The sequence below is a fragment of the Balaenoptera acutorostrata genome, chromosome 9 (assembly GCF_949987535.1).
Source record: "Balaenoptera acutorostrata chromosome 9, mBalAcu1.1, whole genome shotgun sequence".
NCBI classification, from domain to species: domain Eukaryota; kingdom Metazoa; phylum Chordata; class Mammalia; order Artiodactyla; family Balaenopteridae; genus Balaenoptera; species Balaenoptera acutorostrata.
Genome location: NC_080072.1, coordinates 112462786 through 112490525, shown reverse-complemented (window position 1 = coordinate 112490525; position 27740 = coordinate 112462786). Strand labels below are relative to the sequence as shown.

The 27740-nt window shown below is 53.6% G+C and overlaps 2 protein-coding genes across 5 annotated transcripts in view; one reads left to right on the top strand and one right to left on the bottom strand.

The window, feature by feature from the left end:
- Positions 1-181: 181 nt before the first annotated feature.
- On the bottom strand, positions 182-19197 carry VPS26B (VPS26 retromer complex component B). The gene is made up of 6 exons (XM_057552211.1): positions 18767-19197; positions 11041-11197; positions 6637-6801; positions 4202-4377; positions 2607-2749; positions 182-2208 (listed from the first exon to the last, which is right to left on the bottom strand). The coding sequence occupies exons 1-6, from the start codon at positions 18987-18989 to the stop codon at positions 2062-2064; spliced, it is 1011 nt and encodes a 336-aa protein (XP_057408194.1). The 5' UTR covers positions 18990-19197; the 3' UTR covers positions 182-2061.
- A 567-nt stretch (positions 19198-19764) lies between these two features.
- NCAPD3 (non-SMC condensin II complex subunit D3) overlaps positions 19765-27740 on the top strand; it is a 66743-nt gene continuing 58767 nt past the window's right edge. For all 4 annotated transcript variants that reach the window (XM_007183326.2, XM_057552516.1, XM_057552517.1 and 1 more), the window contains exons 1-3: positions 19765-19924; positions 22216-22370; positions 25030-25192. In XM_007183326.2, coding sequence (XP_007183388.2) covers positions 19861-19924; positions 22216-22370; positions 25030-25192 — 382 coding nt within the window. In that variant the 5' untranslated portion in view covers positions 19765-19860. The remainder of the gene's footprint in view (positions 19925-22215; positions 22371-25029; positions 25193-27740) is intronic.

The window sequence follows — 27740 nt, the reverse complement described above, 5'->3', positions numbered from 1 at the left end:
TGCCAGACTGGAGTAAAACCAGAATTCCTTCCTCAGCCACGTGCTTGTCTAAAACAGGCATTAATAAAGTGGGTGTCATTGTTCACCAGGGGCCACAGACACCAGGAGGGCAGGTGTCGTGGGTCAGGGCGGGGCGTCTCCCCTTGTGTGCGGCGGGGCAGTAAGAAGAGACCACAGAGTCTGGTGGACCGTGGGCATGATGCCTCGGAGCCCAGGGGCTTGCTTTAATCAGGGAGACGGCTGAAACAGACTGCTTTGTTTAAAACAGCCATTGAAAAGACACACGTTGAGAAACTTGTAAACACCGCAGCTGCTCAGCCCCAGGCCACACTGCTTGGCTCAGTCCCTATGCTCTGCCAGGGTCCCAGGGATGGGCCTCCCCTTCCCCGACGCACAAAGAGGCAGAGAATGGGGCAGGGGAAAGAACAGAAGCTCCCGAGAGGACAGAAGCAAATTCTACCTCTAGTTCTCTCAGGAGACAGGCTTCAGGGGTCGGGAAGGTTGGGAAGTGAATCTGTGGTCGGCTGGAAGGCAGAGGGATCGGCGGGTACCTAGTAGTTAAGGGGCCAGCTGTCGTGGGAGGCGCCAGAGCCCCAGCTCACGCTCCGGAGAAGGCGAGGGACACAGGAGCTGCCTCTCCCACGCTTAGGCCCCCGGCCCTGATAATCCAGGGGCAGCTGCACAGGTGGTCCTGTCCCCACGGGGACTGTCCTTCACACCTGAACCCGGGGTCCAGCCTGGGGGAACCAGCTTCCCTTGCTCGGTTCTGCTGCCCCCAGCCCACCTCGAGCGTCACCCCGAACGCCTTTCCCTCCCATCTCAGCTCTGATCCGTGAGCCCTGCCCAGTCCGAGGCCTACCGCTGCACCAATTTCTGAGGAAAAGACGGGTCCCCGTTTTCCACACTAACTGAAAGATGACACAAGAACCAACCCCTCTGCTTCCCAAACGACAGAGAACTCAGACCACCAACTATTGTACCTGCTGGCCATGGGGGTCTGCTTGGTCTTTCCAGAAGGGAAGAGAGGCCAACAGGAGACAGGAAGGACCTCCACACCCTTAACAGGACAGGCACGGTGCAGTGCGACAGCGGGAGACCCTCTCTAGCATGACCAGAGCATCCACACACACACACCACCAATGGTCCTAAGCTCTGGGCAGCCGGCTGGTGGGGAGGATGGCGGCTCAGGAGGCCCTCCCCTTCCCCCCAGCTCGCAGGGTGAGCACAAAGCTTCTACATGTCTTGAGACCAAGCCCCGGTTCCCAGGAGTGAGATGGGCAGCCGGGAGCCAAGAGGCTCCACTCCCGGGGAGGCAGGGAGAACGGGCCCTTCCCGGACCTCTTCTCGGGGGAAAGATGTCCTCGTTCAGAGGCCGGGGCCAAGGACCTCCGGCCCTCAGGGCTGCCCGCACCACGCACAGCCGCCGAGGTCCACCTGCTTGCCATCCACCGGTGACACAGATGTCTCTGTGTCCAGGGACATCAGCCAAAGGCCCTACCACAAGCTCCCGTTCCATCCAGGACGTGACTGACCAGAGTCCCGGGGAGGTGCCCGGTCCCAGCGGTGAGAGAAGGGCCAGAAGGAGGGTGGCCTGTGGAGGCTCCAAAGCACCACATCCGAGGCTCCCAAGGAGGCGGCTTCCTGGGCTTGAACCCTCACCACCAGTTACAGTGGGGCGGGCGCCACACCCCCTGCCACTCGCTAAGGGACGGGGGAGGGGAGTGTGAGACAGGACCACCCGTGGGACGCCCCCCCCTCCCAGCTCCTGTCCCGGGAGGCTCGGAGCCCGGGCCGCGCTGTGCTCCTGCGGCCCAGGCAGCCCCGCAGACGGCTCTCCCCGGGACGCCCCCTCTCCCTATGCTCCCATCAGCCACAGCATCCCAGAGACACTCCCTCCCAACCCCAACCCCTTAGGTTCTTCAGGAAAAAGAATTTACATCAAGAACATGATTTGTTTTCAGGTTGCGAGTAGCGGGTCAGCTGAGCATCTTGCTGCTCCGGCCGCTGGTGCCCGGGGGCCTGGAGCCGGGGTGCGAGCCCAGCAGCTTCCTGGCCCCAGGCCTACTGTCTGCTGCTGCCGTCGGACAGCTGGCCGGGGGTCCGCGCCTCCCCCAGGGGGGCCGTGCCCTCGAAGCGCTGCGAGGCGATGGCTGCCTGGTGGGACATGCTCTTCCGAACGATGTCGCCCTTCCGCCACAGCACCACCTCCTGCAGGATGGGCGGGGGGGGGTGGTGGTGGTGGTTAGGCGACACATGAGAGGGAGGCCTGGGGAGGGTCCCAGAGGCTCTGCCTTCTCCCGGGAATCTTAGGCAAAAGCCTCCGCTCATATGTCACCAATGACAGCAGCCGTCCACACCTCTGGGCCCCGGGTGCCTGCTGACGGTGTGGCCGGGAGGGCAGAGCAGCTGCAGGGGCTGGGCCCGAGAAAGCAGACTCTGGGTGTCAGCTGGGAACCCCTGTCCTTGCTGTGGGGCTCCGGGTAAACTAAGTGGCACAGAGACTAAGCAGCTCGCCCCCCATCCCCGTCCCGTCTGCTTGACCTTGGCGGGAACGATGCCCTCAGATTCTGTCTGGGCGGCCGGGGCCCTGGGGGCGGCTGGCTCACCTGCTGCTTGAAGTAGCGCCGCTCCTCCTCGTCAATCAGCACCAGGTTGAGGTAGTAGCGCACAGAGAACTTCTTGTTGATGTCCCGCATGGTGGGCGTGAGCTCGTAGCCCGCCAGGAAGAGGCGGATGGGGATGGACTCTCCTGCAAGGGCCGGGAGGGAGTCAGGGCGGGGGCAGGGGGCCCCACCTTACACCGCGGTGGAGGGGCCGCCTGCGGCGGGGGGGCGTTGGACACCCAAGCCAACGCTTCTGCCTTCGGGGAGGCGCCTGCCGCTGCCCGGTGAGTGTGAACAGCACAAGAATGCTAGGTAAGCATCTTCTGACTCATTCAATGTGTACAGTTGTTGAGTTTAAGAGCCACTGTCAAACCCCAGCTAACCCACCATGTCACCCAGCAATTCTGATGCCACCGTCAGGTCCCTCCATCCCAATTAGCATAGCCCCCACCCCGTACCCCTCCCCTCTAAGACGAGTTGGCAGGGTGTGGTGGTCTGGAAAACAGAAAAGCTTCTCTCTGGACCCAGTTCTCTCCACTGACCCGAGGTATGACTCTGAGTAAGTCTGGTGCTTTCCGTGGACTTTCATTTTCTCATGGGGAAAATTATGATATCAGGCTACATAATATTTTAGATCCCTTCCAGCTCTAACACTGTGCCTCTCCTAAGATAAGTGGAACAAAATCAGGGCAGAATTCTGCTGAGAAAGTCCAAACCTACAGTGCGGCCTAAAGCCAAACACGAACCCTGTTTCACTTCGCACTGTTCTGTGCTTCTCTCGGTGTCCTGTCAGTGCCACAGGGAGGGTGAGCTCAGCCCAGCTGCTCGGCCTGGGAAACACGGAACCAGCAGGCAGGATGGCTCAGCCCTGCCCCGAGGACCCCGCTCGTGACGCCCGAGGGCCTGAGAAAGCTATGACACCCCTCCTTCCACGGGGAGCAGACTGGGAAAAAACTGAATGAAACCTCAGCAGCACCAAGCACTGCTACGTGAAAACACTTCATCATCAGCTGCTGCAGAGCCAACGAAGAACGTACATGACTGCTCCTCCCAATAATCACACAACTTCCCACCCAGCTCTCAGCTCCACTCGTCCTGGAGGTCACGCCGGCACCGTGTGCAGCACTGGGAAGTGTCGGTCAGGGTGTCTGTACTTGGCGAATGAATTCAGAGCACGACTCGTTTTACCTGAGCTGGAACTAAGTAACAGAAATGAGGATTCTGCTTTCATCTCTTGCCCCCCAGCAGCAAAGAAATTCAGAATGTCGATAGGAAAGTGTAAACAGAGCATTCAAACTGTATCTGCTAAACTGGTGCTTTTCAAACGTCTTTTGTTTTTTTAACAGACATAACTCTTGAGATTTAAACTCCAGTACAAGCTCAGTCTATAAACGAGGTCCACATGGACGTCTTCTGGGTGAAGGTGAGCGGGGCCTGAGCTCCACACCCCCGACCTCCTTTTCCTCCTTCTCGGGACCCACAGTGCACAGTTAGAGATTAAGAAATTACAGGCTCCCAGGCCACCTAACTTTGACAGGATGATCCCTGAAGCCCCTCCAACACTGGGGCCGGGCCAAAGCCATGGGGCCGGAGCTCACCTCTCACGGGCGCACCGTCCATGATCTCGTACTTGGCAATGGTGTCGTTCTCGTGGTACACGTTGGGGCCCGTGCCTGTCGTTTCCCGCTTGATGATGTCTATCTCCATGTGCTTGATCTTGATCCTCACCAGCAGGAAGTAGATCTTCCCCACAATGACATCTTTCAAGTGGTACCTGCGGAGAGGAAGGCGAGAGGTGCGGCCCCCGCACGTGACAGGCCTCCTGGTTCCAGGAGAGGGCGCTGCCCCGCAGGGCGAGTCCCAACGACCTTCTACACTTGAACCTGCGTCACTTCCTCTGCTGTCCCGCCTGCACCTCAGAGCGCGGTTCCGTCACCCTCTGCTCAGCGCTTTAATGAGTGCATGTGTTTTAGAGGCTCTGGTGTGAGAGGCTGACCCGCAAGTGCGGGGACCGGGTCCCGCTCTTCCTCCCGCTTCCAGGAACTGGGCCTTCCCCCCGGGGCCAGCCGGCAGCAGGGCTGCTCTGTACCAGGTGTGGCCACAGAAAGCAAACCTTCAACCTGAAGCTCAGGACAGGGGACCTGAGGATTCGAGCTCCCAGATCACAGGGCAGGAGCCCTAGGGAGTGCAAAGAAGACAGATGACGTGGTGGGATCCGAGGAGGGGCAGACACGGGTGTGGACCCAGGTTCCCAACCTGCAGGCCTGGGGTCTCCCCACCACTCCACGCCACCTTTCTGCCTCCAGCCTGCCTGGGGAGATGGCGGACGCACAAGGACCGAGGAGAGCAGAACTCTGCTGCTTGCAGCGCGTTAGAAGGAATGCTCAGAGCACAGATTCTCTGGGCGTTCAAACGTTTAAAGGGCGAACGCTCCTTTGTTCTAAATGAAATCTTACACACAAGAAACACAAAGGAGCCACACGTGGCGCCCGGGCCCCGCTCCTCCTTCACGGCACCTTTCCACTGACCTGACCAAACCCCTCATTTTTCAGATGAGAAACCCCAGCTACCGAAGTCTTAGTACCTGCTAACCTGAGCCCAAGTCCTTAGTAGCAGAACGGGACGCTGTCCTAAGCTCCGGGCTCTTCCTGTCTGCAAGTCCTTAGTGGCAGAACGGGACGCTGTCCTAAGCTCCGGGCTCTTCCTGTCTGCAAGTCCTTAGTGGCAGAACGGGACGCTGTCCTAAGCTCCGGGCTCTTCCTGTCTGCAAGTCCTTAGTGGCAGAACGGGCCGCTGTCCTAAGCTCCGGGCTCTTCCTGTCTGCAAGTCCTTAGTGGCAGAACGGGACGCTGTCCTAAGCTCCGGGCTCTTCCTGTCTGCAAGTCCTTAGTGGCAGAACGGGACGCTGTCCTAAGCTCCGGGCTCTTCCTGTCTGGTCGGACGGCCTGGCACTCACAGGGCAGCCTGCTCTGCAAGGGCAGCACCCGGTCCAGCCCGCCTGTCTGTGACACGCCTGTCTCACGCTCACCTTGGTCTTGACTGCACTGCTGGCTGCGGCGCTTGAGCGCCTTCGAGGTGGCACCCCCTTCACTAGGAGGCTGGGGCGCTGGCGGGCAGGCACTTTGGGGGGCTCTGTCCCAGGAGGGCCCGAGAGCCCCAAGACCATGAGGAGGAAGGGCAGGGGCCTGCTCCAGACTCGCCCTGCCTGTCCTGTAGGGGCCCATCGGGGCCACGCTCAGCACCAGGCCAGGCGGCGGCGGGAAACGGCCTTCCCTCCCCGTCCTGGGAAGCACGTGTGTTCCCAGCCCTTCACAGGAGAGCCGCCGCTCAGGCCTCCACCCCCCGAGCCTCTGGAGGCCAGCGGGTCTGAGGTGAGGCCTCCCCACGGGGAGAACCCTCATTAGAGACTCGCGGCGGGAAGGGTTAGTTCTCTGTGAAGAGAATACACGTTTACTTTTGCATATTTGATTTTTGAACATTTTCAGGAATGTATCATTTTAAAAAGAAAGCTGCTTGCAGTACATTTTTGAACTGTCAGTAAGTTTTATGATTTACAAGCACTTACGTATTTGGATGTTGTAATAGCAGGCACAGTTTAAAACATATGTAGCCAGTTAAAATAAAATTATTTAAAGACCTTTATAAAAAGGCATCAGATATTCTTTGTTACAATTCATTTTAATTTAAGGAGGAAGCAGTCAACTTGGCTTTCCTCACTTCGGTTTCTAAAGACACACTGTATACAGGATACAAATGATAATAGAATGGTATTCTGAGGTTAATCTCATCAGTAGAAGGAAACAGATGTACCTGGAATCCAAAACAAATACTTTAAAGTTAGTTTCGCTTGACTTTGAAAGACCTCATAGGATGTTTAACTGAAGTTTGCCCTCTTAAGTTAGTACAGTTCAGCTGCAGTTAGATGCAGCTCTTTCCTGACCCGCAACCTCGGCCGGCCTGCGCGCACATCCACCGCGTTATTTCTGTGGCCGCCCCCGCAGGTCACCACCAGCCAGCCGGGCCCGACACTCACTTGGATTTGTTGTACTCAAACTCGATGTGCAGACAGTCCTCGATCCCAACCTCCATCTTGATGGAGGAGTTCAGCTCCGGGTACGTGCTCAGCGTGTGGACCACGATGTCCATCTCCTTGACGACGTCATTGAGGCGGCGGCTGATGGTGGCGCGAAGGAAATACCTGAGGGACGCAGGCGTGCGGTGAAGGGCCGCTCCCAGCCTCCGGGGCCCACCCCGCAGAGGACCCCTGGTAGAGGTCACCCCCAGGGGCCTCCGACTGCCCTGAGCGTTCACCGCCGGGCACCCCCTTCCCAGGAAAAGGCACTCAGACACAAAATCCTGCAATTACAATTCCAGGGCGATCAAAGGCCTTGCCCCAACCCTCCTCTGAGCCTGAGCTCCGAGGTAAGAGGTGACGCCTCTCTCTGCACCTCAAGAGCAGCCTTGCTGCCACCTGCCAGGCACTGTGCACAGCTTCTATTTCTTCAGCTAACTCCCGGCTCTGTGGACACAGGGATCGTATGCTCTTATGTTTGCACGCTATTTAACAATACTTGACCAATGAGCATTTTTCAAGTCCCTCACAGTTAAACAACAGGAATAAGATAATGGAGAATCAGGTCAGTGATGCATTGCGCACGTTTACTGCCGGGCCTAGGACGGATAAGGTGGAGTCTCGCAGGGACTCATCGTCCCCTGGGGGAGACGGGCAAATCAACAGAACAATTAGAACACATGCAAAGTGTCCATTCAGAGGCAGGAATCAAGTGCTGTGGGGAGAGAGGGGCACCTTCAGGAGGAGCAGGCCTTAGAACTAAAGCAACAGAGGTGGGAGAGCCCCAGGTCTGAACTAGGATGGTCTCCGGCTGAGCCTAGGGTCCTGGGACACATCAGAAAGAGGGAGAAACACAGCGCTGAAGGGCAGTGAGCCACGCCTGACCGCCAGCCAGCCCTTCAGTGTGGCGCCCGCCGCACCCCTCGTCCCCTGGACTTAACCCTGTGCGGCCCTCTAACAAAGCTGGGACGGGAGGCCTTGGTGGAGACCTTGGTGGCCCTCCTCTGCGGCCTCACCACCCCCCGGCTGCCCTCCCCTGCCGCCTGCTCCCTCCACGCAGCCCCAGACGTGGCCCCAGCCGGCCCTGAGGCTCAGGCCCTCAAGCCCCCACGCCCTGGGGAGAGGGGCCTGGCAGCGGTGTAGAAGGGAAGGCTCCACGAAGCTTCCAGCGGCTCGAGCGCCTCTCCCGCGCCAGCACTCTGGAGGCCCAAGGGACTCACCCCGGGGCGCGTCTGCCACGTGACTGCTCTGGAGAGGGACACGGGCATCTATATTTTTTAAAGCCCCCTCCACCCCCCCACCATGATTCTAACACAGGACTCTTGGTAGAGAACTACTGTCTGGCATCTTGATGCTTCAACTTCCCAACTTTCTCAACACATCCAATCTCTCTCCAGCTAAAGCGTCTTCCTGAGTTTATAAAAAGTCCCAAAGCCATCAATCCCCAGGACACTCCCCAGGCCCACACTCTACCTTTCCTCAGAGACAGCTGTCCGGGGGTCCTGTTCTAACCCTGCAGCTTCGTCCCCAGCCCCTATGCCTCGCCCCGGCTTCCGTCTCTACCACCCAACAGGAGCTGCCCTCCCAAAGGCAGCACAGGCCTCCCAGCTGCCAAGTCCAGGGGCTTTTTTTTTTGGCATCAGCTCTGCATTAGAGCGTAAAACACTCCCTCCTCCTTCACGCATCACCCCGCTCCTCCTCCGTCCCCAAGAGGCCCAGTAGGGTCCCCAAGAGTCCCAGTAGGTCCCGGGCTCTCCTCTCCCAGAGCTCCCCTCCTGGAAAAACCTATCAGTTACCAGCTCCGAGCGGGTGATTTCTGACAGTGCATTTCTCTATACTGAGCGACAGGCTTGCATTTCCAATTGTCTGTTCTGCCAGTGCTTCAGACTCCTCCCTGGAACTGGATGAATCGTCTCATCTACAGGTCATCTCCTCCTCCTGATGGCCCTATGTCTGCATCTCCACTCAATGGTCAGTTCTGCTGGCGTCTATTAAATTCCTTGTTTTCTGCCTGTTCCCATGGTGTCCACTAAAGGAAAACTCAGGACCAACACTCCACCCACCCATCAAATACGACATAGTGACTTCAATCTTCTAACAGAACCATCGCCCTGCCTAAAAACAAAGGAAAAGGAGTCCAAAATAATCTTTTCATGTTTCCCCTCTGCCTGTAATAAGACACAAGCCCTTAATCTGGAATGTACATCTTCCATTAACTAATGTTCCCGATTTTACCCCCTTTCTCAGCATGAATCCAAAAGTCTTTGTGTAATTTAGACAGTAACACTTTTCTTTCATTGTGATAAAATACAAAATACAGGGTGCTGAGCATGCACCCCAGAACATGCCACTCTGGCACGAGAATTCTATTGAGCTGAAAGCAACAGAGAAACAGTGCACACGAGACAGACTCCGGGGCCCTCTCCACCAGGAGAGGCTGCACGGCCTGGGAGCTGCTGGCGGTGCTGCCCGCAGAGCGTTCCTCACCAAAGCAAGCCTCTCCCCGTGCTTCCCACAACTCGAGCCCCTGGAAGTGCAGGGCCCCTTCTCTGCCTCCTCACTTCTCTGTTAAGATGCTGCATAAGCCCAAGTTCAACTGCCCCTCAGTCACCGGGCAGAGCTCAGGTGGGCGAAATGCACACGGGAATACACCTGCTTGCTTGCCTCTGGCCAATCCGTCTTCCGTCCATCCGATTTGCAGAGCCCCTGCCAATGAACCTAACATGGTGGAGGGAAAAGTTTTTTCCTCTCCTCCAATATATGTAACACAATGTACTGCTTTAACCATTTTTACGTGCACAGTTCAGTGGCATTAAGTGCACTCACGGTGCTGGGCAACGGTCACCACTGTCCATCTCCACGTGTTCACCTTCCCCAACTGAAACTCTGCCCCATCAACCACTACCTCCCCAGCCCCCTTCCCCAGCCCCTGGCAACCACCATTCTACTTTCTACTTCTATGATTTTGACTATCTAACTGCTTAAAAACGTGGAATCAGTATTTGTCTCTTTGTATCTGGCTTATGTCACTGGGAACAACGTTCTCAAGGCTCATCCATGCCGTAGCAGGTGTCGGATCTCCCCCCTTTTCAAGGCTGAATACTATTCCACTGTGTGGATACACATGTTGTTCATCCACTCATCTACTCATAGACACTTGGGTTGTATCCACTTTTTGGCTATTGTGAATAATGCTGCTACAAATGTGAGTACACATAAATCTGTCTGAGTCCTTGCTTTCACTTCTTTGGGATTTATACACAGAAGTGGAATTGATGAATCATATGGTAATTCTATTTTGAAGAACCGCCATGCTGTTTTCAACACCTTTCTTTCTGACATAAGAACATTTATGAGAAGTCCACTGCAAAACATCCAATTAAATACCAATAAGCCCCCAGCCCAGCTTAAGTGATGACTAGATACTCCTCGCCGTTGCTGCCTTCTGAGCGCAGTCACGCAACGCTGCTGAAGCGGGGCAGCACCAGTGCTTAGACCTCTCTGCACAGGCTGGAAAGGAGAGCCTGCAGCCCCTTTTCTGACGGGAGAGAGGAGAGCTTGCAGTAGCCCACACCATGCCACGTGCAGGCCTCAGGTGACACCCAAGACCTGGAGCCAGGCAGCCAGAGTGACATCACATACCCCGGAGGCCCTGGAATCAGTCCCCACCCGCAGAGCATCCAAGACTGGAACAAGGAAAACAATCCCATATACTTAAAAGGTGTGTATTAATGTTTTAAAACTTGTCCTACTGTGTTACGTTTTATTCCCTCATTGTTCCAAAATATGGAGAGGACGGGTCTAGGATTAGAATCCAAATCTATGACCCGCTTCTCAAGTGACAGAGCTCAGGACCCCGCCGCAGTCTCATGCAGAGCTGGATGAGGATCAGTGGCCTGAGGCCCAGCCAGGGGTGTGTGAAAGCCGAGCGTCCAACTTTCGGGAACTTTCAGAATCAGCTGTTAATCACAACATTTAAAATTAAATGATAGACACTTGCAATCAAATGAATTATATTAAGAACAAAGGTAATATCCTAGCTATTCTGGGGTGTCACGGTCCTCTCTGCTCCTGGGGCAGGGGGGGTGACATCTGGTGTCTGTGCAGCAGCGTGCTGTCGAGGGGCAGGTGCATACCTCTCAACTCTGCACCCAGGGGCGCTGGGTCAGTGGCTCGAAAGGGGCCACGGTGGGGATACTGACATTCCAGAAACGGACAGACAAGCCAGGAGCACTCCTCCTGGAGGGAGGCCCACTGCACACCGCACCCCCCCCGCAGCACACCTTCCCTACGGCCACACAGAGCCTCAGAAACGGGACGGCATCAGGGCCCGTCCACACGGGGCACCCTGGGGGCGCCACTTACCGCAGCTTCACGTTCTGCCCAGTGTAGGACTCATAGGGCTTCTCCACGTGCGTGAACTCAAAGTCGAACGCCTGCGACTGGGTGACCTCTCCGGGCCGGGCCAGGTCCTTCACCAGGGACACGAACTCGTGGTGGTTCCCGCGGTCGTAGTAGAGTTCTGCAGGGAGAGCGTCGGCCACCTCTACCAGACCCTGAGCTACGCGGCCCGGCGAGGGGGCTCCCAGCTGCAGGAGCCTCCCGCCAACACACAGAGCCCCCAGTCTGGCCTATGGCTCCCTCGCTTCCTGCCCTGCCCCTGCGCTGCAGCCCAGAACCCGACACGCTCCTGCTCCAGGGCACCGGGCAGCACCCGTGGGGGACACACCAGGGGGCCACGATCAAAATGCCACAGCTCCTTAAACATACTTAAAACTACTAACTTTGGAAAGCATATTCGCAGTTCTTCAGTCACATCATCCTCATAACCACCTTGTGAGACAGCTAGGACGGCCCTATCACCCATTTAACTGCCAAGGAAGCTGAGGCACAGCGGGGTCGGTGACTGGCCTAGGGTCCCAGGTCTCCCGCTGGACTGCGTCTACTTCTGGACCTGGCGAAATGGGGGCAGCGACATAACACACTGCAGGTGTTGTGAGCACGGGACGAGGCGAAGCAGGTAGAGGACCTGGAGCGGCACTTCAGAGACGGCAGATGCTCCGGAAGTATCAGCTGCCTCTACCCTTCAGAGAGGAGCCCACAGGGCCGACGGGACAGAGGGGCTGTAATGACGCCCCACGTCTAAGCTCAGGGTCCCCAGACTTCTGTGAACATCAGAATCACCGGGGGCTGTGTTAACACACAGACGGCTGGGCCCCACCCCTAGTGTTTTTGATTCTGGGGGTCTGGGGTGGGGCCTGAGAATGGACATTGTTAACAGACCCCCAGAGATGCTTCCTGCTGGTCCAGGGACCACAGGCTGAGGAGCACTGCTCTTCACCCATCCTCCTCTGGAAACAGTTCTGCTGTTTATTATGAGTCAGGCCACCTATTTGTCCTAGATTATATATGCCTGTTTGTCCTCTGCTATGTGTTAACTTTTGCTCCAGGCATGGTCGTTAGAGATAAGGCCTACGTCCCCAGCTTCCTGGCACCCCCAGTCCCCGGCTGTGCAGCAGGGACACTTAATACCGACTGCGACTCTACGTGGCCACGTTACAGTCAAGGGACCACCCGTGGGCACCCTGCAGCAGGACAGGCAGCAGGCAGTGTACTCTTGTCGCTTCTGCCGTCGGCTGCCTGGGGAGAGACAGGACCACAGGGAGGCGTGCCTGGGACAGCCGCCCGCCAGGCCTGGCCCGCCTCTCTGGAGCGCAGCGCGCCAGCTCTCTCAGGGACAGCCAGAGCAGCCTGGGCTAGGGCAGACCCCAGACAGCAAAGGTCTGAGCCCCCCAGGATCAAAGCCTTCTTGGGCTCAAGAAACCAGAGCTCTTGCCCCCCAGAGCCGACACAGTGTCCAGGCCTGCCCTGGGGACGCTCGGGAAGGGAACGTGGTTCCAGGGGTGCTTTCGGCCTTGCTGCCCTGGCCGCTGGCCCTGACACCACCACCCCCGCAGCCTGTTCTCCCCAGGCAGCGAGGCATCGGAAAGCACAGTGGGCTCTGTCCTAAGGTGTGTCCAGCTCGAGAAGGAAGCAGCGGTGCGGTCAGTCCCCAGCCAGTGTGCTGCTTCTGTACGCACACCCAGTGCACCCTGTGAGCACACTTTGTGCTGATCTCCTACACAGTTACGCTTGGATCCACCTGACGTTACAAACAATCCACCTTCTCTTCCAAACACCAAGTGGAATCAGCAGCAGGCAGCGCTCTGGGTAGGGAGTGATGACCCACAAAGCCGCCAAAGGGGGAGGGCACTTCAAACCTTCCGGGCAGGGGGTGCTGGGGAAAGGTGAACAGCCATCCCTCATTTTGAAATCCAACAACTGTGCCCCCAACCAAGGTAAGGAAGTTCAGTGACCAGGCAGGAACAGAGCCAGTGGCCAGCCTGTGACAAGGGCCCGTCCACTAACTCTTGCTGGTTCTTTGCTACCGGAGTCTCTGTTGATGGGCACTGACCCCTTAACTGGGGAAAGTGGTGCCTCTGTTCCCAAGCACTGGATTCTGCCATAGTTTCAGGGGACAGAAGCAGGCGGAACAAAGCCCCAACGTCTGTGAACTTTAAGTGGGAAATCCCGGAGTCAAGAGAAAGATGGGAAGAGAAGGATGGAAAAACACACAAATGTGCTCACACAGCCTCAGAGGCAACATGAGAAACAAACCAGAGAAGGATCCACAGTGTTCACAGAGAAGAGAGCGCCGGCACCAGGGGTCCCAGCAGAGAAGCCTGGCTGGGCTGGGACCCCCGGGGGGACAGGGCCTTCCTGCCTGGCGGCACGTCCTCCCAGGGCTTCCCCGCCTCCCCCCAAACATCATGAAAGAGTGGCCACTGCGTAGTCCGAGTGGGGCTTGATTGGGCTTTTTAGCGTACACTTTATAAGCCATTTGCAAGGCTTCTGGAAACACTGTGGGGCAAAGGGGCAGAAATAGCAGCCGTACTTCACTATGTGCCAGAAAGTTTGGTTTCCTCTCGCATAAATTAAAACAGAAAACCCAAGACTGTTCTAGCAGGAGGTCTGCCCTAAAGAGACTGTCAACTGCCTCTTTCTTCCCAAGTCACCCCGAGTTCTCCCCAGCCTCCAAAGCCCACAGGGACCAGCCATTTCAAGCCAGAAGGAGGAACTGACCAGTTCTTTCTTAAGGTAACTTCCCCGACTCAGTCCACCAGGAGGAAATGACTTCTGTAGTCAGGATGTTTTCACCATGAAACTTGCCACCAATGGCTGAGGAGTGAATTTGCCACTGTGGAAGGAAATTGAGCCAGCTCTGCCCCACGGGGTCATCCCGTGAAAGGCGCCCGGAGACTCGCTGCTGGGCCAGGCTTCCCGCCGGCCTTGGAAGAACCCTAAGCCAACCAGGGCAGAAAGAGCTCTTTCAAACAGCCCGCTCTTCACCCTGACTTTCCCAGCTGCTGTCTGCTGATGGGCAACCTGGTCACGATTCACGCTCGCCACGGCCACTTGGACCTCCTGGGCCTGGTAAACCTGCGGGAGCAGTGCCGTCTCCGGGCTGCCCGTGCACAGCCAGCCGCCGCTCTGCTCCAAGCCCTGCAGCAGACTATTAGCGGGTGAGAATCAGTGTGCCTCTCACTTGGCACTCACGGCTTAATGAATTAAAATACAGAAAGCCTCCAGAATCTTAACAGCACAGGCTCGACTGGGGCTGATGGGTTTAGATTCACCCAGTGGCATTATTTAAAAGAAAAAAAAAAAATCCAGAAGTTCTCTCTCTGGCTTTGGAGTGCAGGGGTATTCAGGTCCTCCCTCCTCGCCAAGTGTGACTGTCTAATTACCTTTGGTTTATTTAACCCCATCAGTCTCCAAGGTGGCCTGACACCCTCCACAAGTGTTCCCCCAACGATTCCACCTAAAAAATGGTCTCTCCATCTTCTAATTACAGAACTTCCCTTGATACTCCTTACGTGCCACACTGTGTTCTTCTAAAAACATGGGCCATCTAGTGACACGGGGGTGCCCTCAGCACACATTCGCTGGCATTGTTGGAGCACAGACCAAGCCGCTGGGAAGTGCACAGTAGACGCAGGAAGAATCCCAAAGTGGCTCAAAAACTTGAGGAGGAGGACAGAAAAATGCACACAACAGGTGGATGAATCAGAGGCAACACCTGAGCTGTCGGTGCAGAACTGAATGGGGGCCTGACAACTCTCATCTCCTTATGTTAAGGGAGAAATCACAAGGCCTCTAGAATAACGGTGGAAGAAAGGCTTCCGTCGGCCAGGGGAGGTCAGGGAAGGCTTTCTGACGGGTGTCATGCCTGCTGGGCTTTACGAATGAGTGAGAGCTTGGGTGGTAGGCCATTCCTTGCAGAAAGATGTTCATATACAAAGGGAAGAGACCAAGACCCCTCTAGAAGGAACATGATACTCTGAGGAAAGCACACGTGGAAGGAGTAAAGGGTCGCAGAGACTCGGCCGGAGAAAGGCCGAGGCAGCTCGGGAAAGAGCTGGATGACTTCTCCCCTTCAACCAGCAGGGAGTCAACAAGGAGAATTTTAAGGAGGTGACTGACCATGTCAGCACTGACGTTTAGAAAGTTCACTCTTACAAAAGATGAACTGAAAGAAAAGGCAAACAAAGGCAGGCAGGCCAGTCAGGCCGCTACACACAGAAGCATCAAAGTTAGCAGCATCGAGAGCGGAGAGGAAGCACAGACTCGAGATACCCTACAGAGCCGCTGGAGAGGACCCAAACTGAGACGCCAGTTGGATGCGTAGGAGGGGGAGGGAGGGGTCTCGAGGACTCCCGGATTTCTGAGGCTGAATGGACCCAGGTGACAGGCCAGAGTGGAGAAAACAGGAGAAGCAGCAGGGCTGGGGCTGGAGCAGGAAGAGAAAAAGGTTTCTGGTTTGGATGTGTTTTTGAGGGACCTGAGGGGTATCCAGCGGGAGACTCTAGAAGACGGTTAGAAACCCAAGCATGGAACTCAGAGGAGAGTTCAGGTAAGGACAAAGGATTGGGAGTTTAGATTCACCCAGTGGCATTATTTAAAAGAAAAAAAAAAAATCCAGAAGTTCTCTCTCTGGCTTTGGAGTGCAGGGGTATTCAGGTCCTCCCTCCTCGCCAAGTGTGACTGTCTAATTACCTTTGGTTTATTTAACCCCATCAGTCTCCAAGGTGGCCTGACACCCTCCACAAGTGTTCCCCCAACGATTCCACCTAAAAAATGGTCTCTAAGAGGACACTGCAGTGATGGGTGCAGATGAGGCTGCCAGAGTAGCTGAGAGTGTGAGAAGGGCCAGCAGACAGAAGGGCCCCCCTTCCTGCCCACCTCCCAAACCAAGACCGAGACAGGAGCTTTTCCGAGCAAGGGCTGGGCCGCTGTGAGGCATGGGGTCTGAAGAGGACCGATGCAAAGATCACCAGACAGCTGTCTCTGCCTGGACTCTAGGGAGACCCTTCCACAGGTTTTCCCTCGGGCGAGCGCGCCTGCTGGGAGAACACACCGGGCAGGAGGTGCAGGGAGGCGGGCCTGGCGTGAACGGTCCCGTGGGTGGTCGGCAGAGGAATCAGGGCTGACGTTTTAAAGGTCCAGCCCCTGGAAACTTCTGGATGGATCCAGCTTAACAGGGATTATGAGTATTTGCGATGAGTGCCAAACTCTGCACTTCACGTACGTTGATGATCTCTAGTCCTCACGAGACCCTTGCGAAGTCTGTATCTTATAAACGGAGCCTTATCTAAGCTAAGTAACCCTCTGCTTGACCCTCAATCACGCACTGGGCTGTCTTTCTACAGGAGGCACAGGCAAGACACATATGCTTTCATCTGCAGGCAAAAGAAATTAATCATAAGGATAGGAAGGTTAATTACATAAACCACTTCATTTTCAAGCTGTCCAACTCTTCCCAGGAAGCAGGGAAGGAAGGAAAGAAAGAAGGAAAAAAGAACCAAATCCAAGAGACTATGGTTTGTAAGAAGAAAAGTTCTGAGTGAAACCAATGAGGAAGGTGTCCAGAGCACAATGACATCGCCGTTCTCACCCCCGTCCAGCAGTAGGACCATCCTGTGCGTCATCCGTACAGCCAGACCTTAGAACCCGACCGAAGTTCCACCCACTTCATGCAGCATCAAGAAAGCAATGAAGGAGAAAACCACACGACCACAACCACGGGGAACTTACTCACCAGCCTCGCTCCAGTGCCCTGAGGTCAGTTCATAGAGCCTCTCAGGTACAGGACACAAATACACCACACTCTGCCCAAAGCCTGGTCCCTAGACATCTCAACAAGGTGCTTCTGTTATTATCCTTGCCTTACAGGTGAGAAAGCTGAGGCCCAGAGAGGGGTACAGCTTCCCCAAAGCCAAGGGTGGACTCAGCCCAGAGTGCTCAGGGGCCCAGGAAGAGTTATCAATGGAAGCAACAAAAGGTCCTGAGAAATCTGAGCAGGGCTGCTGTCCTGGGATGCCAGGAGACAGACAAGAAGCCAGGCAGGGACGGCGCCTCCTCAACTCCCTTTCATTCAGACTGCAGGGAGGCCTTGCCAGCGTCCCCCTGAACAGCTCATTTCACAACTGCTGGGGCACAGGGGGGCAGGGGACGCTCTGGTTACCTTTCATGTATTGGCGAGGTGTCACCCCCTGGAATGAAGGTACAGACACTGGCTAGACGTGCCTGTCTGCACTCGCATTGCAGAGCCAAAGAATCCAGCAATAACCTTAAAGCTACGACGTGAAAACAGTAATTCTAAGGAGGCAAGGACTTCTCCACTTCTTACATCTTACGCCTAGCACAGAACGCTGTGGGTTCATCCTGTCTACCCAGTGGCTCTTTGCTAGGAGTGAGTTTACCTTCCACGGACATAAGACATTTCTGTGGTTCTGGTATCTGGCGGGTAGAGGCCAAGGAGGCTGTTAAACACTCACCCACAACAAAGAATGATCAGGCCCACAATGTCGACAGCACTGCTGCTGAAAAACCCTATCCAAGCCGGTAGCAAGAGAGCAGAGGGTCTGAAACTCACTCTTCAGCTCCCTTTCAGGCCACTCGTATTCTGGGTTTAAAGTCACAACAAACAGGTTCCTATAGGATCAGCCAGCCTTCAACCTGATTCCCTTTCCTCAAACAGCAGCAGCCAATACTCCAGGCTGAGCGCTGGGCTGCAGAGGCAGGCCACACGGCCTTCCCCAGGGCTCCAGCGCTTCCTGCCTCTGTAAAAGGGGAGCAAGGTTCTGCGCGGGGCTCTCAGGGAATGACAGTGAGCATTCAACGAGCTTTCGCAGGAAATCCACCGCCCCAGGGCCAGATGTGCAGCGCCTGGTATGGGGTATGAATTCTCCGCCAGAGGTCTTTTCAGGCCACATGGGTATTTACTGTGAATCTACTCCTGAACGAATGACAATGGCAATTTATTTCAGAAGCACCTGCGAGTTTTAATAAACACAGTGTCCAAAGAGAACTGGAAACAACCCCGTGCTGACTGGCAGCTCTCAGATCTTCGGTACTGCTACTGCCTTTTATTGTCTAGTTGTAATTGCTAACACTCATGTTAGAAGAGTGTTAGAGCCTTGAGAAATTGTGACCACTTAATTTGGGTCTCAGAAGCATCATTTCTTTAAGAAAATGAGTCTGCCAAAGGCTAGGTTCTAATCAAGAAGTCTTACGCCAGCTGGTTGGACAGAGGGCTGACGCTGGAGCCCGCGGGGCTGCTTTCTCAAACAGCTCCCGGTGAAGGTGGGATGTGAGAGGCGGGGGGGACACAGGTACTAGAAAGGGGTGGACTGGCCGCAGGACTCGGTGGCCACGACCTGCGGGCGGGCCCAGCAGCACCGAAGGCCGGGCAGGAACAAGGAGCCCGGACCCCCGGTGGGCAACAAGGCCGCGCGGCCTGGGGCGGGGGAAAGGGGATACGGAGTCCAAGTAATGGGGGCGGGGGTTAGGAGGCAAGGGTTAGGGAGCAGGATCAAAGTCAAAGGTCGGGGGTCGTGTCAGGGACCAGGGATTAGTGAGCGGGAGTGGGGGGGGTCAAAGGCGAGGTCAGGGGTCAGGGGTCGGGGTCAGGGTTGGGGGTGGAGGGCAGGGTCGGGGGCCGGGGCACGGGGCAAGGGGCGGGGCCGGGTGGGGTGGATCCCGCACTCACCAATCTGCCCGATGAACTCGACCTTGATGCCCTGGTGCTCCAGCCGCTTGTTGGGGTTCTTGAGCGCCAGGCTCACCTTCCCGGACACCGTCTCCCCGTCGTAGAAGAGGAAGTACTTATCCTTCTTCCCATCCTCCGTCTTGTGCTCGGCCCTCTTCCTGCTGTCCGCATCGTTCAGCAGGATGTCCACATCCACACTCTGCCCGAAGCCGAAGAAGCTCATGTCCCCGCCGGGCCGGCCGGGCCTGGGAAGGCCGGAGGGCTGGACGCGGCGCCGACGCCCGCGCTCGCCGGGCCGGCGCGGTTCCGGGGGCAGCGCAGAGCAGGCGCGAGGCACCCGCCCGCCGGTGCTTGCAGCGCCGACCAGCCAGCCAGCCGCCCGGCCCGGGAGCAGCACCCGCCGCTTCCGCTGCTCAGCCGGACGCGCCGGACTCGCCGCGCGCATGCGCACGCCCCCGCCCCTCCTGCTCGGCCGCCGAGCCTCCGGCGGAGCGCGTGCTGCGCATGCGCGCCGGGAGAGGGCCGCCTGGCTTTCCCACAGTTGACATGGCGACCAGGGCTTCCTTCTGGAGCTCCGGCCAGATGTCCCGTAAAATTCAGAACTAAAGATGTCCTTTCTGAATGCCCTGTTTTACTTTTCCTTTATTTAGTTCGGTAAACGGTAGGCCGTCACCCACACTCGAATGTGTACACCTTCGATGCTGTCTGATGGGTAAACGCGGCCCTTTGACACGGACGCGAAATGCCGCTTGACGGGGGCAGAGGTGACAATTACAACAAAAAAAATCCTGCCTCAGATTCTCTTCAGAGTGTCCCCATTTAGGGAGACGGGGTGGGAAGGACATTAGATTTAGCTCTCTTCTTGACCCCCAGTTCCGAGAAAAGCTGAAAACCACCCCCCACCTCGACTGCGTGGGTGGGTTTGGACCCGCCTCACCCTTTGCGCATGCGGCGGAAGGCCCTGCTGATTGGCCAGCGGACGGGCCGGCGGGGCGCGGTAATTGGTTGGTGCGAACCCCGTGTCCCCCTGAGCCCGCTGGGCCTTCTCGGCGCGCGCGCCGGAGCAGCTTTGAAAGTTGAGGCGAGCAGCGGTCATGGCGGCTTGGCGGGACCTGGCGAGCGCCTTGCATCCCTGGTGCCCGCTGGACCTCAGTCCAGGTGAGGACGCGGCCGGGGCCTGGGGGCTGCCGGGGGTGCTGGGGAGGGGCCGCGCCGGGCAGCGGCGTTGGCGCTCCTCCGCGGGCTCCTTCCGCTCTGTGCTCCTGCTTCTCGGCCTTGCCTCCGGGTCTGCGCGGACAGCCCCGCTGGTGCCGAGGCTTCGGCAGCGCGTCTGTTTGTTGGGCCGGGCCGACCTCCTGAACTTGAGGCCCAGGGGTGCGGCTGGCGTCCCCGGGCGCCCATCCTCCCTGAAGGGCAGGAGGTGCCCCCCTCCCCCACCTCCAGCCTCTGGTGGCGGCGGCCCCTCGTCCCAGCCTCGTCCGCCGCTTCCCGAGGCTGCGGTCCAACCCGCGCCCTCGCTGTGGCCCGCCTCGGCGCTTGGGGCACCTCCTGCCCCTCTGGTGCCAGCACTTCCATCCCGACCCGGCCCCACACCCCTTCCGGAACCACCTTGAAAAGGCCAGCGTGACCCGCCGGGTCTCTGACCCTTCAGTGGTTCCCCCGGCTTCCTAAGAGTTACCACAGCCTCTGTTTGCGGCGAGAGGCTTCACCTGTCCCTGCGGGTGCTCTTTTCCCAGAGCTGAGCTCTGGAGTCGGACCTGGGGCCGGTGGCTTGGTCCGCCGCTGAGCACCCGAGCCTCGCGGGCCTCGGTCGCTTGTGTCACATGGGGGTTCTAAGATTACTTCGCGGGCGTTCGTGAAGATTGATTTAACACCTGCACCTGCTGTTAACAAAACAAACTTGGGTCCACTTGCCCGTGCGCGGCAAGGCCAGTCTACTGACCCCCGGTTGTGGTGAAGCAAAGTGCAGCCTTCATTGCAGGAACTGACAAGGCGTCCAGGCAGCTTGTGCTTAAAAGACCCCAACTCCCCAAAGGCTTTCAGGGGAAGAGTTTAAAGACAGGGTGAGGGAGGAGAGTTGAGGGGTGTGTGATCAGCTGGTGAACATTCTTCTGATTGGTTGGTGGTGAGGTAGTCAGGGGTCAGCAGTATCAGCCTGGTTCCAACCAGTCTACCGCGCTTGTGGGCAGCAGTTAACTTCTCCCACCCGTGGAGGGCGGGGTGGTTTCAGTGTCTGCAAAACAGCTCAAAGGACATGGCTCAGGCTAGTATCTGTAGTCCTTGAGGAGGAGCTAAAGGTCCTTGACTTTGTTGATTGGCTAATTTATTATTATTTTGCTCTGCTTGACTGTTTTTCTCTCTGCATTTTCTCACTTTTCTCATTAAATTTATCCTTTGACTCGAATTGTTCTGCAGACAGAGGCAGGCCGAGCACGTGGGGGGAGGGGCTGGTCTGGGAAGGCCCCTAGGGTCCCGCGGCATTACACCACCTGCTGAGTAAGTGCTGATAGATAACTCACCCTTCACAGCTGAGCTCAGTGCCGTGACGGTGGTGTTGGTTTCTAAACAGGTGATACTTTGTTTCCTTCTGTGCTTTGTTATGGGGTTGTCTCTGCCTGGGATGCCCTTCTCGGTGTCTCTTTCCCCGGTAACCCGCACGTGTTGGAGCAGCTGAAGGATGTCTTCCTTCCCCCCTCCGCCCCCTGCCTCCCCCTGGAATAGTCTCCAGCTGCTCTCTACTGTTGTACGTGTCTACTACTGCTTTAACACCTATCCATTGTAGACGGGGTAATAGCTGTCATTTGTTGAATATATTGGTTTCCTGATTCCAGATATTTTATCACTGGGACTTCGTAGTTTCGATTCAGAAACGAGGTCAGAAATATGGGTGTGCATTTAAAAATATGCATATAAAGTAAGTGGGAGAATGTATGAAAGAAAAAGGCAAGAAAAGATGCAAGAACATTTTTAGGAAGCTGATTGTATTTGTTAGGAGATCAGTTAGGGAAGGGTGAAAGAATAATTAAAGCATGTTAAATACTCATTTGCCTCAGCTGTCCCTTTGTGCTGTACACTTTATTTGGGTTTATTAACTTGATTATAAGATTTTCACAAAGGGACAGCTGAGGCAACCTTTTATTAACCTCCTCTTCTCCAGATTGAACATACGGGAAGGCTGGATCGTCCCCAAAACTGTTACATCTAAAAAGTGTTTTCCTTCTTGATATTTTTAGGTGATGACCAACCTAATAGCCAGCTGTCAGTTAATGATTAAAAAAAGATTTTTTAATCTTTTCTGCTTCCTTCTAATTCTGCCTCACCTGTATGGTATAGTTAAATGTGAGTTGTGACTAGTAAACTTTTCTCTTCATGAATGTACTCAGAGTCTAAAGCTTATTGGCTTTCCTTATTATAGAACATTTGTTGACTTCATTGCATTTTCCCACTAGAATGGGTGGCCACAGTATGGGAACTGGAATTCACGGAAACTGAGCCTCTGGATCCCACCATAGAAGCAGAGATCGTGCAGACCGGACTGAGCGCATTCACAAATCTCTATGACAGTCTTTTAACTTTTGCTGCTGGAGAGCTTGGAGCTACAGAGGTAAAAACAAACAAACAAAAAATCAAGCTAGCCATTTAGTTGTCAGAAGTGGAAGATAAAAATCCCTATTATCATCTAAAGCTTAGTCTTTTTAGTGTATAGTTCAGAAGGAGTATGATAAAGAGTGGCATAAAGAATGTGGTTCATTTATTGGGGTAGCCTCATAGCTTTCCTCCCAGAGGTTCAAGGTATTAATTTGTGATTCTTTTTCAAGACATGACCACTGTTTACAACAGCAAATTAAAGGAAAAGAATAAAGGCCAAGGCAAGGAGGGAAACCAGATAAGCGAAATAGGAAAAGATGGCCAAGGACAATGCAGTAACAATTCGGGCATGCCTTAACTTTAGGAAAATTGGATATTAAACTGAAAAGTGATGAGTTGAATTAAAAATGGAAAAAAGAGTTCCTTTAAATACTGAGTTCTACCTATTACTATTTAGATCATTAACTGCTTTTCAAAAACTGAGGGACTCAAAAGCAGAACAAAGAATACTTAGATATTAACATCTCTGAAAGATCTAAATTACCAAAAATATTTCAGTTAGAGGTTTCATGTAGCTGTTCAAAAATTAAATCATCCTGTTAAACATTCATTAAGCGTAATGCTGAGTACCGCATAAAGTACCTCGGCAGATAACATGATGGGTAAGATACAGAGCCTCCCCCTACCTGGGGGAGAGGGGAGAATTAAGCACTGGCTCTTGGGGTGCCCACTGGCATTGCACTGGCCAGGCATGTCCAGCGACCACATCCGCAGGCGTGGAGAAGCACCAGGCCACCGAAGTCTGCATTGTAGAAACTGCTCTAGGACAGGTTAGATGCCATCTCATAGGGGTATGGAAAAGGGAGCATGGTGAGATTGGGAAGGTCCCAGAAAGAAAATAGCTAGCTGGAGGCAAGTCTTCACAAATGGATAGAATGTTGACTGCAGTAATGCGGGTCCTAGGGCAGCCTACGGAGGGATCATCACGGTGCGGATGTGCAGCGAGTGCCGAGGGGATGGGGGCAGGGCGGGGCACCCAGGACTGAGCTGTAAGTGGGGTCCACAGTGGGGTTCGAGGCTGAGGTGTTTGTGGTATACAAGGTTCAGGTCTAAGCATCATACGTAGATTAACCCACTCATCCTCACATCCAGCTCTCGGAGGAAGAGGTGCTAGTGAGCCGTAGACTAAGGAACTTGAAGAGATCTGTTTCAGACGGATGTTCTTGACGGAAGATGGACTGAAGTGGGAAACGCTATACGCAGAGAGGTCCCTGGGGACAGTACAGCTGACCCTTGAACAACACGGGTTTGAACTGCACAGGTCCACTTACATGCAGAGTTTTCCGGTAGTAACTACAGGACTCCACGATTCCAGTTGTTTGAGTCTGTGGATGCAGAACCATGGATGTGGAGGAACTGTGTCTGCAGAGGGCCGGCTCTGAATTCCACGAGGACTTTCGACTTGCCCTGTGTTGTTCAACAGCCAACTGTTCAACTGTGTATTGCTCATCTGTTTTTTTTAATGTGTGTTACGGCGTGGTCTGGAGTTACGGTTGTGGAAACTGGGGAGGAGGGCTAACAACTAGGGACTTTTTTTCAGATGGAGTTAATAGAGTTTTGTGAACTTAGCTTTTATCAGGTATGAAATGCTGCAGAGGTGATTGGGTCCCCCAGGGTCACAGTTAGAGGCGAGTGGAGTGGAGCTGAGGTGGCCTTAGGAATGAGGATGTAACTGATTTCTTCCAGAAGCTTCGTGGTGAAGGAAAGAGGAGAGTTTTCCCTGTCTTTTCAGGGAAGCAGGATATACAAGGTCTGATTTCTTGAACTTTTGTGAGCTTATGTTTTTTTAAAGTAGCCCAGAATAAACCATATTTAGTTCCTGCTATGTTTGGTTTATACAAATAACCTATTTCCTGTTCACATGTTTAATAGGAGAAAGCATAGAACCGTGATAAAATTAATAAGATTGTGGTTTATGCTCTAGGGTTTATTTCCTGTCTTACCTAGGCTATTTCTGAAATCTCTTGAGGGAGACACTTTCCGGTATTTCCTCTCCTGCTCCCATTGCCCATAGAACATTTCAATTTAAATAAATTGCTCTGATTTCTTCAGTTAGTAATTTGAGTGATAAATGAATTGGGGTACATTTGACATAGATGGAGAGTAACTTGTTTGCATAATTACTGATGTAGGGTGTCCCCATAGTCTTGGTGTAGTTTTTAGGTATAGTAATTTCAGAAATATATGTGCTTCTTACCCAAAGTTATTTTGAAAGGTTACCCAAATATATGTGCTTCTTAGCCAAAGTTATTTTGAAAGGTTAATTAAGTTTCTTGTATAGTTATTTATCTTTGTAATTTGTTTTGTTTTGTTTTGGTCACGCCATGCAGCTTGTGGGATCTTAGTTCCCCAACCAGGGATCAAACCCAGGCACTCAGCAGTGAAAGCGTGGAGTCCTCAGCCCTGGACCGCCAGGGAATTCCCCTTGTAATTTTGAATAATACACTTTTAAATTTTGTTTTAGTCTCTGTGAAGATGACAAACATTTACAATTAGGAGCCAGAATGGTCTGTTCCTTTTTTTTATAAGGCACTAAAAGTACTCAGAAAAATCAGGTAATAGGAGATTTTCCCATTTCTCTAATTATTGGCTCTTATGGTTCGCCCCTCCCCCAGAGCATTTGGACCTTCTTCATGGAGAACAGCATTTCCCACAACGCGCTGATGGCCTTGTTCCATCACTTCGTTCAGATGGTCCTTAAGAAAAACGTCAGTGCCCAGCAGCGGGAATTTGGCCTTCATGCTGCTGGGCTTTATTTTCTGCTGTTGGAAGTACCAGGTACAGTATGTGTGTTTGGTGTGATAGGACAAGGCTTTTAGTTTTTAATTTGTCTACATTGTTTTGTACTTTGTCTCCTCACTCGGAGGCTAGGTGAGAGGAAATCTGTGAAGCACATGTCATGTTACAGGTGTTCCAGAAAGCTCTCCTGTTTTCCTGTAAATGTGTTTTCTGATGTTGTTATGCTGGGTTTGTAACCTAATACAAACAGTCCGAGAGGGGTAAGGCTGGAGGGGGTGTTTCAGAGCTCCGCTCCCACCCACCCCACCCAGCCTACCATCCTGATACCGCCCTGCCTTCTGACACCCTGTCCAGGCTGAGAAAAGTGCTGGGGGGGAGGGGGAAGTGTTGTCTCCCCCGCGTGGCTGTGGACAGTAGTTGGGACCGTTCTCATCCAGTAGAGGCCGGAGCACAGCTAGTAGGGCTGAGGAAGGAAGCCCGGGGGAGGGGTCTGTCTGTGATACTCCCCCACTTGCTTCGGGTGGGAGCCATGAAGGAGTCCCTCCTCCCCACTCACCCCAGCCCAGGGCAGGAGAGGGTGGGGCGCAGAGGGAGCTGCAGCTGTGGGACCTTGAGTTCACGTGGAAGAGAAAATCAGGGTCAGCCGGCTTGCAGCTCGTCGTTGCTCGTGTCAGCGCGTTCATAGCAGACGTTAAGGGCCTATTCCATATGACTTGGGAATTAGTGAAGAGATATGTAAAGCCTGGAACACTGATTTGTTTTACTGCTAATGCTCCCATCATGACTTGAAATAATGAAATAAGCTCCCAAAGAACTCACTTGCTGAGCGATATCTCAGGTGTAACTGGGCTCTTAGCAAAGTGGTGGCCTTGGAAACCCAGTTTCACTCTTCTCTTCCTTGCTGGGCGCAGCGCCTTCTGATTAAGGTTGAGATTCAGCCCAGAGCTGAGGGCTGGCTGTTACTCGTAGGGCCACTTGCAGCTTTCCAGCAAGTCGTACTTCTGCCAGTTACCTTCTGTGTTTAAATGTTTCTGGATTATGGTTGGGGTACTGTTGATACTTAATATTTGATCACGGTTTGTTCTTTTTCAAGATCCCTTGCATTTCCATATGAATTTTAGGATTTGCGCGTCAACTTCTTTCCAAAAAGGCAGCTGGGGTTTTGACAGGGGTTGCATTCACTCTGTAGATCAGTGTGGGGAGTGTTACTGTCTTAGCAGTGTTCAGTCTTCCAACGTGAACATGGACGTCTTTCCATTTATTTAGAGCTTTCATTGGTTTTGATGATGTTTTGTAGTTTTCAGGGTACAACTCTTGCACGTCCTTGGTTAAATTTATTCCTAAGTATTTTATTCTTTTCTGTGCTATAGTAGATGAACTTGTTTTCTTAATTTAATTTTCGAATTGTTTACTGGTGGTGTATAGAAGTACAGTTTATCTTTTTTATTGAAGTATAGTTGATTTCCAATTTTGTGTTAATTTCTTCTGTACTGTAAAGTTATTTCGTTTTATATATATACATACACACACACACACACACACACACCTGTTCTTTTTTATTTTCTTTTCCATTATGGTTTATCACAGGATATTGAATATAGTTCCCTGTGCTGTACACTAGGACCTCGTTGTTTATCCATCCTGTATATAATAGTTTGCATTTCCTAACCCCAAACTCCCAATCCATCCCTCCCCCACCCCCTCCTCCTCGGCAACCACAAGTTTGTTCTCTATGTCTGTGAGTCTGTTTCTGTTTCATAGGTATGTACATTTGTGCCATCTCTTAGATTCCACCTATAAGTAATATCATATGATATTTGTCTTTCTCTTTCTGACTTACTTTGCTTAGTATGATAATCTTTAGGTCCATCTGTGTTGCTGCAAATGGCCTCATTTCATTCTTTTTTATGGCTGAGTAGTATTCCATTGTGTATATATACAACATCTTCTTTATCCATTTATCTGTCGATGGACACTTAGGTTGTTTCCATGTCTTGGCTGTGGTTTTTATTTTTTTTAATATTCATTTATTTTGGCTGCACTGGGTCTTCGTAGTGGCACGTGGGATCTTTGTTGGGGCATGCAGGGTCTTTAGTTGCGGCATGTGGACTTCTTAGTTGTGGCATGCGAACTCTTAGTTGTGGCATGCATGTGGGATCTAGTTCCCCGACCAGGGATTGAACCCAGGCCCCCTACATTGGGAGCATGGCATCTTACTCACTGGAGCACCGGGGAAGTCCCTTGGCTGATTTTTGTTATTGATCTTGTACCCTGAAACCTTGCGGAACTCATTTACTGGTTCCAATAGGATTTTGTATATATAAGATCATGTCATCTGTGAATAGACATAATTTTCCTTATTCCTTTCCTGTCTGTCTATACTTACTTGTGTGTGTATGTTTTAAGTGCTTGCTTTGGGTGTACAATAAGTACTTAAATAGTCTATCTTCCAATAATATTCTACTTATTTATAGATAATGTTAAACCTTAAGACAGTGTGCTTTCCTTTCTCCCTTCCTGTTTGTGCTGTTGTAGTTATACGTTGAATTTCTGTGTGTCGTAAACCACACAATTTATTCATAACATT